General features: G+C 37.2%; 6 protein-coding genes across 6 annotated transcripts; 1 reads left to right on the top strand and 5 right to left on the bottom strand.

The window, feature by feature from the left end:
• Positions 1-144: 144 nt before the first annotated feature.
• LOC144478850 (uncharacterized) lies at positions 145-3,064 on the bottom strand. The gene is made up of 3 exons (XM_078197168.1): positions 489-3,064; positions 314-400; positions 145-258 (listed from the first exon to the last, which is right to left on the bottom strand). Exons 1-3 carry the CDS (start codon positions 1,512-1,514, stop codon positions 193-195), a joined length of 1,179 nt encoding a protein of 392 aa, XP_078053294.1. The 5' UTR covers positions 1,515-3,064; the 3' UTR covers positions 145-192.
• On the bottom strand, positions 2,792-4,703 carry LOC144478847 (uncharacterized). The gene is made up of 3 exons (XM_078197164.1): positions 4,646-4,703; positions 3,075-4,577; positions 2,792-2,890 (listed from the first exon to the last, which is right to left on the bottom strand). Exon 2 carries the CDS (start codon positions 4,539-4,541, stop codon positions 3,483-3,485), a length of 1,059 nt encoding a protein of 352 aa, XP_078053290.1. The 5' UTR covers positions 4,542-4,577; positions 4,646-4,703; the 3' UTR covers positions 2,792-2,890; positions 3,075-3,482.
• Positions 4,704-5,141: 438 nt separating this feature from the next.
• Positions 5,142-6,886, bottom strand: LOC144478845 (uncharacterized). The gene is made up of 3 exons (XM_078197162.1): positions 5,775-6,886; positions 5,302-5,388; positions 5,142-5,234 (listed from the first exon to the last, which is right to left on the bottom strand). The coding sequence occupies exons 1-3, from the start codon at positions 6,801-6,803 to the stop codon at positions 5,142-5,144; spliced, it is 1,209 nt and encodes a 402-aa protein (XP_078053288.1). The 5' UTR covers positions 6,804-6,886.
• Positions 6,887-7,046: 160 nt separating this feature from the next.
• On the bottom strand, positions 7,047-8,592 carry LOC144478846 (uncharacterized). The gene is made up of 3 exons (XM_078197163.1): positions 7,527-8,592; positions 7,220-7,306; positions 7,047-7,164 (listed from the first exon to the last, which is right to left on the bottom strand). Exons 1-3 carry the CDS (start codon positions 8,550-8,552, stop codon positions 7,099-7,101), a joined length of 1,179 nt encoding a protein of 392 aa, XP_078053289.1. The 5' UTR covers positions 8,553-8,592; the 3' UTR covers positions 7,047-7,098.
• A 460-nt stretch (positions 8,593-9,052) lies between these two features.
• On the top strand, positions 9,053-14,110 carry Smc5 (structural maintenance of chromosomes 5). Its single transcript, XM_078196706.1, has 13 exons — positions 9,053-9,753; positions 9,877-10,204; positions 10,272-10,610; positions 10,686-10,814; positions 10,878-11,085; positions 11,176-11,307; positions 11,376-11,900; positions 11,977-12,106; positions 12,185-12,431; positions 12,503-12,910; positions 13,021-13,248; positions 13,327-13,602; positions 13,828-14,110. The coding sequence occupies exons 1-13, from the start codon at positions 9,695-9,697 to the stop codon at positions 13,957-13,959; spliced, it is 3,141 nt and encodes a 1,046-aa protein (XP_078052832.1). The 5' UTR covers positions 9,053-9,694; the 3' UTR covers positions 13,960-14,110.
• Positions 14,101-14,550, bottom strand: LOC144478642 (uncharacterized). The gene has a single exon (XM_078196722.1). The coding sequence runs from the start codon at positions 14,416-14,418 to the stop codon at positions 14,146-14,148; it is 273 nt and encodes a 90-aa protein (XP_078052848.1). The 5' UTR covers positions 14,419-14,550; the 3' UTR covers positions 14,101-14,145.
• Between the last annotated feature and the right edge of the window lie 1,909 nt (positions 14,551-16,459).

The raw sequence follows: 16,459 nt of genomic DNA, 5'->3' as shown, positions 1-16,459 counted from the left end.
TACGACTGTGTTATCGCAGTCAGTGGCCAAACAATTTCCTTAATAAAAGTAAGAGTCATGATATTATCGTCTCTTGAATAAATGGTGTAGAGTTCACCTTCGAATTGACAACGACGATGTTATCAAACGCTTTTAACGCGATGAAATGTCATGGTACGTATACATAATTCTGTAATTCATTTGTCTGTTCCTTTAGCAGGGTGTCATGAGGAGGAATTGTATTAAGATCAGCAGATAGGTCGTGATGATTCCCACTACCTGCAAGTGAAAGTTTTGCTACTAATTTTCTAAGCATGGCTCCCGGATCCATTACCTTTGTCAACAGGGTGGCGTCTATCACTAGTCCTTTTGCCATGACTCTATGATTCTGCTGCAGAACTTGCATCGAAAATGACGACAACTGTCGTTCCAAACATGGAAAGGAAAATTGGAGTGGAAAGAAAGTTATGGCAATATTCAGAAACGACGAAACGTTGGTGATTCCTTACCTCAGTGATAATATCCTCATCAAAGGTAATCACGAGAATCCGATGAAGGTTGTGACCAATACTATTCGCCTGATTCTTCAACAACTCGCACACCACAGCCATTTCTAACAGACTATGACAATTATGAAAGATATACTTTATGTGCACCGACCACAATCGCACTATCTTGCCATCGTCAGTATTCTCTAACAAATAAGCATACAAATTGAAAGTGATAGTTGTCATAATCAACGCGATAGTAATAATGTTTTCAAGGCCGAAGGTCTCATTCGATGTATTAACAATTTTGCACAGTTCCAGATGTTGCCTCCTAAGCGTCTTCAGCTCTGAGAGGAGGGTGGGATTCTTCTGCGAATGATACACCCTTCGGAGCAGATGGGGTTCGTCGGTAACCAGATTCATCCTCAATTTCTCCAGAGATATATTGATTTTACGGAAACAAAGACGTATCACGTACAGAGAATTAATGAAAACCAAGTTCAGTACAAATACCACTAAAAATATGTACAAAGAAATCGTGTACTGTATCGTAGACCATATATTCCGTTCTATGGTGCTCGCGAAGGTTGCGAACAATGTGAGCTTTATGAAGTCTACGGCGAACATCCACTTGGCAGTGCTGCAGAACGTTTCGGCAGATAGCACTCGGGACGCGGTCGAAACCATGCGAAGAAAATGCAGTTTCGATCGTGATGAAAAATGGCTCGTCCAAAGTCCAATGAGACCGAAACCGAAAATACTGATGCAAGACCACCTAACGGGCAATTCTGTGTACTGGTCGAAAATGGCTGTACCGTAAAGCAGTACAGGACATATTAACGTGGTCTGGATCAATATTATCATTGACCAGACAAAGTATTTCTTGACGAGCTTGTGCGTCGACAATGAGATACTATACGGGAAATATCCGAGAATGGACATGAAGAACACGTAGGGTCGTATCAGCGTTACAAAATCCATTACGTTAAATAATTCCCGGAATTTACAGTACAGGATGTTCGCGTATCTTCTCAGTGTTTGCAACATTTTTCGTGTATCGTTAATCTCTCACTTCATGAACCACGGTCTTCGGTTTGCACCGTTTGCGAACATCGAGGATCTAAGACTGCGCAAATGTTCCAAAGTGACGGCAAAGTGGACGAAGAACAATACCGATGATGTGTCAAACTTGGCTTTTTTTCTGCGGACCTAATTATACTGCATGCATTCGTTGATGGAGAAACACTTCGTATAATTTGATGGGCATCTCGGGTATTTGCAATTGTGACAACGTTATCTGAATTGTCTTTGCACTGTCTTTGTACATGACCTTTTTTATGATTGCATTCGTCGTTCCTTGACAAGACCATTTATCCTCTTTTCTAATTTCTTTTCATTGTTTAAAAACCATTCAGCAGCTGCACAGTTTGGTGCACTCTTTCTTCGGTGTCGGAAATTCTTGTGAGACAAAGATAGTGTTAAAAAATAAACCTATTGTTAACTAGAAGAAATTCTTTTACCGAACGACTAAAAGAATGATAATGTAATTGTGCCCGAAAATGCAACAGGATTAGGATAAGTGACACTAATGTATGCTCACCGTTTCGATGATCAACATCTCAGAATTTGGAATTTATCAGCGTTCAATTTATGTCCCCGTCATTCTACGACATATTCAATGGTATCGCTCTTGCTCTTCAATTACAAGATGTCATCAGATTGATAGGTAATGGGACGTAGTGTCTACTATTTGATAATGTCTCTCCATGTCCGTCAAATGACGCGACGCCGAGGTGGTGTCGTACTTCCAAAGCAAATGATGACGTCGGGAAAACAACGCGGGTGGCAATAATATATTATGAGGTCACGTGATCATTTACCGCGACGGATGGCTGTCAATGTGATAACGCCGATTCTTTAAAAATTGCGTCGCAGTTACGACGAACAGAAACACAATGTTGACGTTTCCAGCGGCTTAACCGGAGAACCCACTGTCACAGATAAATTTCGCGCGTTTAGATTGAGCCGAGTCTTATCGCCGTATCTGTCGAGTGTTTGATGTGCCTAAAACTCGTTATCACACCTCGATTAAGGTCCTCTCGCGTGGTATGCGAGATTAAATCAGATTCATCGTAGAGATTGATCAATAACTACGACAAGAACCAAAAGTTGAGAGTCTTTCAACTTTCCCTCCAGTACCTAACACCGATAGCGTTTAATTAATCGACACCGGAGAACAACAAATTATGCTTCAAGTTTTATGCTCGTTGATTATGTTTTTCAGGTAACGAAACTGAATTTAACACAAAGATTCTTCATAAGTTCAGGAAAACGTGGCGCCAACAAAACAGTTAGTTGGTGCAAGTGGAACTCATTAAAAATTGATAGAGTATCATCAAGTACATGAAAACTGCACTCAGAATCTGTAAATAAATCGTAGCTGTTACAGTGCACGACCATTTTTTTCTACAAAATTTCTGACAAACATTTACAATCAATTGCCAAAAACAAATAGCACAAAAAATGCAATTTAATACAAAAGAAAATGGTAGAAATTCTTCAAAATTCTCTGTCATTAATACCATCATCTGTAATAATGAAACATACCTGTGAAAGAAGCTTCCCGTTAATATCAAACGCTTTCGTCGTGAACGTAATATCTCTGTGCATAACTTGCAGGGCAAAGTACTTCAACTGTAACAGAACAAAAATTATTTCATATAGTAATGGTATGCAGAAGTTTCTAGAACTACTAAAAAAGAATAATTAACACGTTGATTACCGCGTGGGTTACGCAAACTATTTCATACTGCATATTTTCATAGATAGGCTTTAGTACTAAGTAATCTAGCAACGAGTAGAATTAATTTCGACTTAACCATTTCGTTAAGAACATTATATAAAGATACGCGCTTTGTCTTTGCGAATTTTGTGCTTCGATTGTTTAGCATTCAACGCATCAATAGAATCTTTACTCCTCCGACTATAAAAGAGAAATAAAGATGTAATATCTAATTAATCAATTACCTCGCGCTTGACAGTATCATCAGCGCAGTAGCTGACGCAATTGTGAATCGTGGTAGTGATCTCGGTCGCATGGTTTGCGGCGGTCTCGCAGAACCATACCATTGAACAGAATATCGCCAACCTTAATACCGTAAATGTGAACCCCTCAAACAGTAGTAGCTTCTCACTAATCGTTCCTACGCCATCAATGGCGTACAATTTCGAGATTACATTGTACAGATTAAAAGTGACCGAAATGAAAGTAGAAGTCGTAAAAACGATGTTCATGGTGCGAAACAGCCTATTCAGGTGTTCGATAGCGTCGCTGATTTTCTCGTGCACCTCCTCGTAATATTTCACCTTCGTTAAGAACATGGTACTTTCTCTTCGCGATAACTGCTTCTCTGTCAATTCTGTGCGAAGATCCGGCGAAGTTCCATTTATCTGTTTCAGATTTTCGTTGAGTTTCTTGAAGCATGTTCCCAAAACGCGCACGCAGCTCATGTAGCAGAATACCGCCATGTTCGACGAGATCCCCAGGTACAAATTAACAAAACGTCGCCGCACAGGTAAATGCACAACCATCCAATAATTGATCAGCGTCGAAATCACGTAGAAAACAATGTTCACGATGTAAATCGTGTGAATTACTCTCGCAATGGCGTTGAAATCCGTGCGCGACAATGTGCGCGAAAGCTTCGACAATTGTTCGAACATGACTGTCATCGAGAAAGGTGCCGCGAACAACAGCAGAGGTAAAGATCCGTCCAAGAAAACGAAGAAATTCTCCGCCATTGATTGCGTGAACGAGCTGCTCGTGTCCATAACATTCACTAATAAAAAGTTATAGATTTGGAATGCCAAATGAAGGCAGGCCGCGATTACCGAGTAGGCGAATTTTTTCTTGGAGAACACGTATTCTTCGAATTTATAGTTGCACGGGAAAAAGCCGATTATGTATGAACAAAACATGGTGAGCCGCATTGAAGACGCAAAGTCCGTAGCGCGAAATAGCTGGCATCCCTTGCGGTCTTTGGAATCTTCGGTTCTCGTCGTACGCTTGCTCATTGCCCAATGACTTGTTATTTTTAGGTGACAGAGAAGCTGTGAAATAGTCCACGTTAATTATTTATTATTTAGTAATTTTTAAAAACGTGAGAAAAGTTTAAAACCTCTGGTTTTCTCAGTTGATGCAGGTTTTTACTTTAGTGGAAGATCCGCAGTTTATTTATTAAAATGACTGCAGACTGTTTTACAACCGGCTCGTATGAACGTGTTTCGGAAACTAAACGCGCGCACTATTTTCATGCAGATCTAGAAATTCAATACCATAATGAAGCGAGGTCTTGAATAAACAGAATGGCGTGTCGATGTCAACGTAGATGATGTTATCGGAATACATTTTGCGATTAAGTACTTGCCGGTAGTGTATACTATTCGTGTTCATCGAAACGCTTAACAACGAGCTACCTCAGCTAGTTCAACTAAATAATCCCATAAATGTCGTAAGAATATAAAATGGTTGAAAGAATGTTCCCCTAGTTTTATGGAGTGAAGTCCCTTACAGTACTCGGTTTGACAGAAATGTTTTAAGAAGCATAGACTCTGACGACAAATCTTCCTTTATTTATTACACTATGCTACATACTATATACAAACGGTGTGACATTATTCATCGATATGCTTAGCACTTTTACAGGCTTTCTCATTTAATAGAAATTGAAACAGTATCAAGTTGTACATGATAATTCCGCCTACAATCTATAAATCAATGTAAATGCACATGTGAAATAATTTACTATCTCTGTCATTAATCAGCACGACTTACCTGCGTTAAGAGTCTCGCATCCATCGTAATTGCTTTAGCAGTAAACCTGTTATCCCGATGTAACACTTGCAAAGCAAACGTCCTCAGCTGGAATATCACAACTGTTTACTGTTAATTTGTTTTTTTTTTTAGTTAATGGACATTATAATAACGCTACCACTTTCTATCAAAAACTTTCTAGCATTAGATTGTCTAGAAATAAATTGTTTTCTGTATACGGTATATAAAGTGTGTAGTTTCACTTGTAGTGAATTTATTTCGTTAATAAAATCTTTTTGCAATTTGCAAATGTGTCTTTTGACAATAACAAAGTTCATCTGATGTAGAACTGACTATGATAGAGCTACGTCACATCTATAGCCTTATAGCCTTATAACACACATATAGCCTCACAATGATCAACTAAAAATTTATTCCGAGACAGACTAATGTTTTACAAAAGCCACGAGAAGCCAATCATCAGCAACAATTACCTCATGCTTGACCGTTTCGTCGGTGCACTTGTTCAGGATCTCATGGATCGTGGTTCCAATTTCGTCAGCCTTTATCTTCGTGGACTGACACATTGTAACCATCATCGCGAACTTACAGAAATAATAGAACACTGCTCCAATATGCGGCAAGTACCAGATCCTCCTATTCTTGTACTGCATCTCCCCTGTAATGTTGTATAGGATAGCAAAGTACAAATTGAATGTGACCACGGTGAATGTGATGATCGTCGCTGTGATGATCCGAAAGAGAAACGCCTTATTCAAGGACTGGACAACGTCGCTGGTCTCCTGGTGCAGCTCCTCGTAGTGTTTCAGCTTCACCAACAACAGAAAACTTCGTCCTTTTTGCGAAGTCACGCCAGCCAGCAATGGTTTCTCGTGTTTGTTCAACTCCTTTAAATTGTCGTTGATTTTGTTGAAGCAGGCTCTCAAGACGTACACACAGTTTACGTAGGTCATGTCCAAGGACAGGTACACCATCGTCACGTAAAGAATCGTCAGACAAGTCAGGGTCGTCTGATTCCGACCAACGATACAATTCGGAAGGTGTATAAATAGCAAAACGATGCCGAAAATGTCCTTCGTGTGCACGAACTTCGACATACTCTGAAAGTCCTGCTCGGTTAGTATCCGCGTGAGCCTGCACAACCTTCCCAACAATTGAATCCTCTGGTACGCCAAACTGTACATCACTAGGATCATTAATCCCTCTGAGATGAGGCCTATGTTGAGGTCCATCACCTCAACCGTACTGTTGTCGATGTTAACATTTGTGTGGTAAAGTGCGAAGGCCAGCAGTACTATGAAGATCAATTGCGTGATCGTCGACCAAGCAAATCGCAGTTTTGAGAACACAAATGCCGTAGGTTCCTTCTTGTACGGGAAGAAACCGAGCATCAGAGAGAAAATAATGTTAGGGTACGTCAACGATAACAGGTTTGTCGCTCGCCATGGCCGCCATGATTGGCGGCTGTTTATGGTTCCGGTTCTTATCGTGCTTTCAAACATTGTGCAACAGATTGTGCAATAACAGTTCTTTCTTTCTTTTCAAGAATAGGTCACACGACTGATTCATCATAGTCGGTGTACAGCTACTTTTTTTTAAAAAAAAAACACACACACATACGCGCGCAAGTTCAATCATGATGTAATGAGGTTCTGAATAAGTAACACAAAGTTCATCTTCGAATTGACCAGCGACGATGTTATCGAACGCTTTTAATGGGATGAAATGTCCGTAGCGTGGTGCGTATACGTAGTTCTGTAATTTACTTCGCAGCGATACGGTCACTTGTTTGTTTGTTCAGCAGGGTGTCGTCAGGAGGAATTGTATTAAGATGAGCAGATATGTCGTGATGATCCCCACTATCTGTAAACGAAAGGTGTGCAACCAATGTCTTTAACAAAGATTACGGATCCCTTACCTTTGTCAACAGAGTGGCGTCTATCACCAATCCTTTTGCCACGATTGTATGGTTCTGCTGCAGAACTTGCATGGAGAACAACGTCAACTGTGTTTCCGAATATCGAAACAAAAGTTGCGACCATTATGTATCTCGGATAACTTACGATTCTCTAGTAATATGCTACATTTGTTTGACATTAACGCGAATTTATAAATTTCTCTAATAATTTACTAGTACGATACTTTCATGATTTTATTATTTTTCTAATGAATTTAATAAGTTGGAAAACGCGAAATGTCGTCCGTTTCCCGGTCTCTTTCCTTACCTCTGTGGAAATCTGTTCATCGAATGTAATCACGAGAATCCGATGTATATTGTAAGCTATATCCTTCGCCTGATTTTTCACCATCTCGCATACGACAGCCATGAAGATCAAACCCTGACAATTATTAGCGAGATACTTTATATTTATCGACCACAAGTTCACGATCTTACCATCGTCGGTATTTAACACCAAATAGGTGTACAAGTTAAAAGTGATATCCATCATAGTCAACGCAATGAGAGCAATGATCTCCATGCCGAAGGTGTCGTTTGACGCGTCAACGATTTTGCTAAGTTCTAGATGCTGCCTCCTAAGTGCTTTCAGCTCTGAGAGCAAGGTGGGATTCTTCTGCGAATGATACACCCTTCTGAGCAGATGGGGTTCGTCGGTAGCCAGATTCATTCTCAATTTCTCCAGAGACGTGTTGATTTTGCAGAAACAAAGGTACAACACGTACAGACAATTTACAAACAACGTGATCATCACCAGCGCCACCCAAAATATGTAGTAACCCATCGCATAAAATACAATCTCCCATGTAGACTTCTGTATGGAGAACAGGTAGGTCAGGAACACGACGGCCTTGATGACGTCTACCGTGAACATCCACTTGGCAGTCCTGCAGAACGTTTCGGGAGAGATGAATCGGGATGCAGTCGAGATCATACGGAGAAGATGCAGTTTCGATCTGGACGACACGTAGCTGGTCCAAAGACAGACGAGACCAAAGAAGCAGATGCTGATATAATGCAATCTCAGACTGAACTCCTTCAATATGTCCGACGTAAATATCTTGTGTATGAGCACTAGACATAGCAATGTAATATGGATCAATATTATCAAAGACCAAATAAGGTTCCTCCTGACAAACTTGTACGTCGACAATGAGGCGCAGTACGGGAAATATCCGAAAAGGGAAACGGTGAAGACGTAAGGTCGTATCAGCGTTCTAAAATCCTTTACGTAAAAGAATTTTCGTAATTTGCAGTGCACGACGTTCATGTATCTACCCAATGACTGCAACATTTTTCGAACGATATTAATCTCTCACTTCGTGAACCACGGACCTCGGTTTGCACCGTTTGCGACCATCGAGGGTGTAAGACTGCGCAAATATTCGAAGGTGATAGTAAGCCAGACACATGACAATATTGGTAATGTGCGATCACTCTGCGAAACTATAGTACTTGGACTTTTTCTGCAGACATAATTCAATGGTATGCGTTCGACAATGGAGAAACACTTCGCATAATTTGATGGGCATCTCGCATATCTGCAATTGCGACGACATTATCTTAATTGACTGCGGTGTTTTTTCGATATGACTTGTCTTTATGATTGCATTTTCCGTTCGCTGGTAAAACTGTCTGTGCTGTTTTATAATTCGTTCTTTTCGTTCGAGTGCATTTTGTTGTGTGGAATGAGTACTGATATTCTTGTACGATTCCGCAGCACAGTATGTTGCACGATTTATTTAGTCTCAGTAATAAAATTCTATGAACCGAGTTCTGATAATGTAGGGATCAATGATAAAAAGCGCAAAACCTTCTCCAGAGTGACTTCCTGGAATTGACAAATTTCGGCGGCAAGCTTTGATCACGGATAAGTAGACTAACTCGTCGCTGCTTCGATATTGTTCAGTAAAAAACGTTATTATCTACTAACAACACTGGCCAACAGGAAATTAGATAAAATAGACTGACGTCAACAAATCGATCGTACTAACTACGGAAAACAGTGATAGCGTTTAATTGAAACGCTGTCGGTCTTTCTACGAGAATCGTCGCGCAAATCGCATATTGGTGTCCTTTTTGAACTAATACGTCTTGCCCAATTACATCGGGTGTATTCTAAAATTCACTGAAATCAAACGCAGACCGTCAAACTTATTTTAGTGAAGCCTGTACGTCATGTCGGATAGGTTTTAGGTTATGTTTAAGTATTGCAACCGTTGCAACAAACACCAGCAAGAAGCAAATGATTACAGTAATCTCTAAATCGAGATAGTACTGTAATTAGTCGAACTCAATGATTCTTTACTAGTAAAAGAATGTGTTTTCACACACAATTTATTTAAAATAACATAGGATGATTACTTAGTATTATCATTTTCTATAGCTATTTAACTTTATTGTGTTAAAGGACAGTGTATTATAAGAAAACCCATTATGAACAGCGGCAACATTGACAAGGGAATTATCACATATATTTATGTGGAAAATTTTGTGTAAGTACAGTATTTAAATAATTCTGAGATTGTATTGGATTAAAACAGAGAATGTTGGACTAAACACATTATTAATCTTCCTCAAATTATATTTGAAGGTTTAATAATAAATATTTGTTTTAGAACTTACTCTAGTGTTTCTATAAAGCCTGGCAAGTATTTGAATGTAATTATTGGACCTAATGGTACTGGAAAGTCAACAATTGTTTGTGCCATTGTTCTTGGCTTGGGAGGAAAACCTAGTACAATTGGTCGTGCCATTCATGTTACTGACTATATAAAAGCTGGTTGTGAGCAGGCAAAAATTGAGATCCACCTTACGAATGGAAACAATAATGATATTATTATTACCAGACAATTTAATTTACAAGGAAAGTCTTCATGGTTTCTCAATGGAAAGCTATCAAATATTAAAGAAATACAAGAGTTAACGAAAAGCCTTAATATCCAGGTATAATTCTGTATTCAATTATTATTGGAGTAACTTGGAACTCTAAATTTTCTGTCTTATTTTTCAGATGGATAATCTTTGTCAATTTCTTCCTCAAGACAAAGTTCAAGACTTTTCAAAGATGAATGCTCAAGAGCTGTTACTAAACACTGAGAGATCGCTTGGTGATCCTATGATTTTTGAGCACCATCAAAAGTTGATACAATATAGGATAGATCACAAAAATTTTGAGTCAGAAATGGCAGGCAAGAAAAAATTATTAGAGTCAAAAACATTGAAATATGAGGGCTTGAAAGAATCTGTTAGTGGTATAAAAGAAAGGAAATTGATAGCTAAGAAAATAGTATCTTTAAAACAAAAAAAAGCATGGTTATTATATGATCAAAAACGTAGAGAGCTGCTTAAGGTAAAATAGTGGGAAATAATTTAAACCGCATACAAATTTCTGGAAGTTATACCTATTATTAAATGTACTTTGTAGATGAAAAATAAGAAGGAAAAAGCTGCTGCAAATGTAACAACTTTGGAAGCAGAAATGAAACCGACATTGGATTTAATAGAAAAACTTAAATCAGAAATAAAAACACTTGAGAACTCCATAACCAATCATGTGAGTTTCCGAATTTTACATCAGAGAACACTAAGAGCTATCTCAAATATAATTTAATTTCAGAACACTAAATTCGGTATTAAAACCGCGAAACTCAAACAAGTGATGGATGATATTCTAAAATATGAAAATAGGATCAAGGATTATGAAGTTAATTGCAGGCAGAGGATACAAACTGAGGAAGCACGAGACCATGACATTGAGATTGAACAGCAACAAAAAAATAAGCTGAACAGTGATTTGGTTATGATCTTAAAGGATATTGGACAAGGTTAATATTACGTATTGGATATCTTTTTTCTGATTCTATAAAAGTATCATCTTAAATTCTATAAAAGGGACATTTTGAATAAATTTTTAGAAGAGACTGTAAAAAGACAACGAGAAGAAGCCTTATTAAACGTAGAGAAACAAAGGAACATAATTAGCACTCTAACAGATAAAGATTCGGATTTGAGGCGGAAAGAAGAGAGTATTAACCTTGGAATCAAAGGTAAATTGTTTACATATATAAAAAATCTACTTTTTTGTAAATTATATATTTAATTATAATACATTCAGCTCAAGAGGCAGAACTGCAAGTCCTTAATATTAACGCTAGACGACTCCAGCTTTTAAGAGAAAAAAGTAGTGACACATACAGGGCGGTTCAATGGCTAAAAGAAAATCGTGATAAATTCACTGGAAAAGTTTACGAACCAATATTTCTTAATATAAATGTGAAAGATGCATTTTATGCTAAATATTTGGAAAGTGTCATACCATTCCGTGACCTGATTGCGTTTGTTTGCGAAAGTAAACAAGATATGAATTTATTGTTGCATTATTTACGAGATGAACAAAAATTGCAAGTGAACGCTGCACATTCTGATCCCGCAAAACACATTTCGATGACACCGAATGTACCTTTAACAAATATTACACAATATGGTTTCACTCATTATCTGGCATCACTAATTGAGGCTCCGACCACGATCATGAAATATTTAGTATCTATGTATAATTTGAACAACATCCCAGTAGGAACTAATCTTGTTGATGATAACATTGATCATGTACCGCATAACATCCGTTGCTACTTTAGTCGTAAGTAAAAACATATATCTTCTTGATTGCTTCGGAGAAATTCATTATTTCACACGTATTATAATTTTTTTTTCAGAATCGAATGTGTATTCGGCGAATAAATCTAAGTACACGGGACAGAAGTCTATTGGAATGCAACCAGTACACGGTTCTGGAATGTTATCTATTGTAATGGATAAAGCAAAATTTAAGCACATCGAACAAAAGTTAGTAATTAATATACAGTAACAAACTGAGTACAAAGTAACTATCATCATTCACAGTTCATAAATAATTTGTTATAGACTAGGAATGCTGCAAGAAAACAGAAGCAAGATTAACGAGAAGTTAAATCAAATTCAAGAACTAATTTGCAAGCAGAATACAGAATTAGATAAATACAGAGCCATTAGAAACAAACATCAACAAGAACTGCAACAAATACAAACTTTAAAGACTAGAATATCTATGGTGGAAAAAAGGATTACGGATTTGCAAAATGAACGGACCAGTATTGACCAAATTAAGGAATCTACCACGAACCAGATAAAGGTGCCACCTTCCTTCAAAGAATTTTAAATATACCTTATTCATATAATAATATTGATCCGTAAATTTTTTAGGCGCTTTTAAACAAACAACTAGAAATTTATAAAACGTATAATGTTGAATTAGAGGAATGCTACAAAACCATCATAGCGAGCGAGCAAATCGAATTGGTGTTAAAGCTACAAAATCGCACCTTAATTGTGAAAATAAACGAATCCCAAGATCAGAGGGACAACCTCAAAGAAGCGCAAGAAATTGTGAGACAGTTGAGTACAGAAATGCAGCCCATGAAGAGTGAAGTGCAAAAAATGTATAAAGAAGCACTGGAAACGACTAATAATATTAGTCCATCCGATGACGCGTTTGCACCGACAAATAAAATTTTCAGTAAATTACCACCAACTATAGAGGAAATTAATAATGAATTAAACATAGCACAAGCGAAAGTTTTTTGTATGGGTAACAATGTGGACGGAGAGAGTGTGAGTGTCCCTAGTTTCTATCTTCAATAATGAGAAACCATGTATAGTTCAAAGAAATAATTGAACAGTAAATCTTACAGCTCTAATTACCTCAACATTATCTGTGTTAGGTATTGCGCGAATACGAAGCCGTAGAAGAAGAAATCGACTATTTGAAAGAGTTTATTCAAACTAAGACACGCGAGATGGAAGTAATGTCGATCCAAATAGAAAAATTGCGAGAAGAATGGATGACTCCGTTAACAAAAATTGTGGAAAAAATAAACTCGAAGTTCAGCTCGTATTTCTCAGCAATGGACTGTTCTGGTGAAGTCGTACTAGCAGCCGCAGAAAACAGCGTAAGTCATCACAAAATGGAACCAGGTCACGCACTTGTTAATAAAGAACTTGTAAGGAGACTAATGTTGAGCTCGTAGATGGACTTCGATCAATATGGCCTGAAAATCCGAGTGAAATTCAGAGACACGGACCAGTTGCAAGAACTGACGAGACACCATCAAAGTGGAGGCGAAAGAGCTGTGACCACTGCCATTTACATGATTTCACTTCAAGAGCTTTCGACAGTACCTTTTCGATGTGTGGATGAAATTAATCAGGGTATGGACGCATTAAATGAACGACGAGTGTTTAATTTACTTGTACAAATGAGCAAGAGACCGAACAGCTCTCAATATTTCTTACTCACTCCAAAAGTTAGTATATCTAGGTTACAGGTTTAAGGGATGTTCTAGTCTATAGTAATAGAATTTGCATGGGAAAATCTCTTATTTATCGAATGGAAAAAATTTAAAGAATGAAAATGTAAATTATTTTTGATATTACTTAATAAGTTCGTCAACTTTCTAGACTAGAATATCCATTATATGAGAATTCAAAGTAACCCAGGACATTAATTTAAAGTATTTTATTTTATTCAGCTTCTACCTGATCTAGTATATTCAGACACTGTAACAGTGCACTGCGTATTTAATGGGCCATTTATGATTAAGCACGATGAGTTCGATACCCAGGAATATTGCGAATTCGTTGCTAGAACAGCGGGAAGATGATTAGGCGATGAAATTATACATGACCCAGTGTCATGTGTCTACCACAGTATTAGTCTCCTTTGTAATACTTGACTTTATGTTGAAAACAAATATTTTTGCATACATTTATAATTTCATGGATTCTATGAAAATATACATATTTTTGCCAGTATCTCCTTTGCTACAGTGCCATATTAGCAATTGCATTTACTTCCTTCCTTTCTTTTTCTTCTTCTTTTGGGCCTCTGGCCAAGGGAACCCTCTGCACTTCAGCACATCCATTATATTATGGCAAGTATAGTACGCATTTTCCATGGCTTCTTCATTGAAAATATCCATACTGAATTTTGCTCTTCCTCCACTTTTTCTCGACTTTTTGGATCCCTTACTTTTACTTCCGTTACCATTTTTATTGTTTTTACCATTTTTCCCATTTTTACCATTTGTTTTGGTACTTCTCTTTTTATTCTTTCCTCGCATGCCACTTTATTAAAATGTTGGAAACCGTATTTCAACTTGATTCGTGAGAAAATATTATTCGTTTCACATTTAACATTATTTATGACTGACTTATGTAGGACAGGATAACTGAAAATGTCTCCTGCAGCACTACACTTGTTTATAAATGGTTGCTAGCAATGTCGGCGGAATCGATAACGGTTGCCAGGATTGTTACTTGTATCAATAATTATACATTTTTCTCAATACAACGTGAATTGTAAGATCGCGGATTAGAAAGTTGTACTACATCTTTGTTTAATTTTATTTATTAGCGGATATATTTTACCGATAATTATCTCATCAGTAACAATCAAATAATATTTCTATATTTGCTCAATATTAACACGATCGTTAGTGATTATTGTATATAGTAGTATTAGAATGCAATTTTTAATAGAGTTCAGTAATAAATTATTAGATATAGTTTAACAGTAATGTAACAGTTTTCGTTCCGTACATTATGGATCTATGAAAAATTGTAGTTGGCATACTTTTCAACAACATTGTACAGTAGCATAGACGTGACACGGTATACTTTCGACGAAATTGAATTAAAGTTCGAAGTCCCGGTTACACCGTAAACCCTTCCATTATTAGATCGTAATACAATTACGATAAATCAGGAAACTGGTGTCGTCGATCGCGACAATCAATCTTTATCGATTTCCCCGGAAGTACCTCATTAGAAACGAAAACGTAATTGTACAATATTTCTTCGGACATTGATAAGTGTTTTGAATAACGTGGGACAGCATAAAACGCAGAAAAAAATCACTGACAACGATACTCGCGAGCGATGACCTCTTGAATGTTGCTTCACAGATTAACAATCTAAACGTATCGATCCACGGAGGAAAGTTCGTTTTAAAGTCGTACAGTCATCGAATGCCAGAGAAGAAAACGAAACGACCTGAAATTGAACGCCCCCAAACTTTCTTCAAAATGTTTGGCATGAAATTGTAGGCCATTGACACGATGTTTGTAATTCCGTATATCTCTTGTTTCCTTACTTCGTCACCAAAAATGCTTGGGTGTGCCAAATTTTGAAATAGTTTACGTACACTTTGACGATTTATCGTCCTTAAGATATTTATTCATGCAAATAACATTATAAACGAGGAGAAATTATAAAAATAATAAATCTAGTTTTAAATAGGAATTTTAACCTTGATCTTAAGATCGCATCTTAATTCATTCGACCATGACATTATTCTATAGCAAATTCTGCGCTTCTACAATGCATAAACTATTTACTTTATTTATCTCAAAGATAAGGCACATCAACCTGTGTAAAATTACCTTCAGGATTACTTTTAAAAATTATATTATGTTTCGAATAAATTCTTGCTTCCTAGGAGGACATTTCCTAGTGTTCGATAACAGCGAGAAATCATTATTTATATCAGCGTAAAAAGCGTAATTTAAACAAAATGCGTAATTTCTTGAATTTGAAAATTGTTTCGCATGTAATTCTCAAGGTTTAAACGATTGGTTAACTACAAGTTAATTTAAATACGCTTCTAGAAGACTATCTTTAGCGACAAATATTTTTTTTAAGACTTACAGTGACATCAGAATTACAAATTAAAACAGCACAGTAAAGTATTGAATTATTTTTCAACGATGAAGATAACGACAAACGAATTCTTAGATAACGTAACCATCTTTTCAAACAACGTGTTTCAGCATTTTTAAAATACTCCCTACCAAACATACGGCTAATTAAAGAATAACCCTAGTTCGATCGACCACCAGAGGTGCAATAAAACCAATGACCAGTAACTTCAACTCATGATCATCTTTCAACCAACATTCTCTTCGCGCATGTAGACTTTTCGTATTTCAAATATGTTTACTACCAAAAATATAACAAAATTGAGCCACCCTGGTTTAATATATCTCAGGGGTGCAGCACAACCAGAGAGTATAACGGCGGTGCTGGAACCAAGAAAACCGTATGTCGGATCTTGAAACCCCCTAGAACCGCAAGGCAAGAAAGAGAAGACAAAGAAAGGCTCCT

This window comes from Augochlora pura, chromosome 3 (assembly GCF_028453695.1).
Source record: "Augochlora pura isolate Apur16 chromosome 3, APUR_v2.2.1, whole genome shotgun sequence".
NCBI lineage: Eukaryota > Metazoa > Arthropoda > Insecta > Hymenoptera > Halictidae > Augochlora > Augochlora pura.
This window is presented reverse-complemented; position numbering and strand designations above follow the sequence as displayed.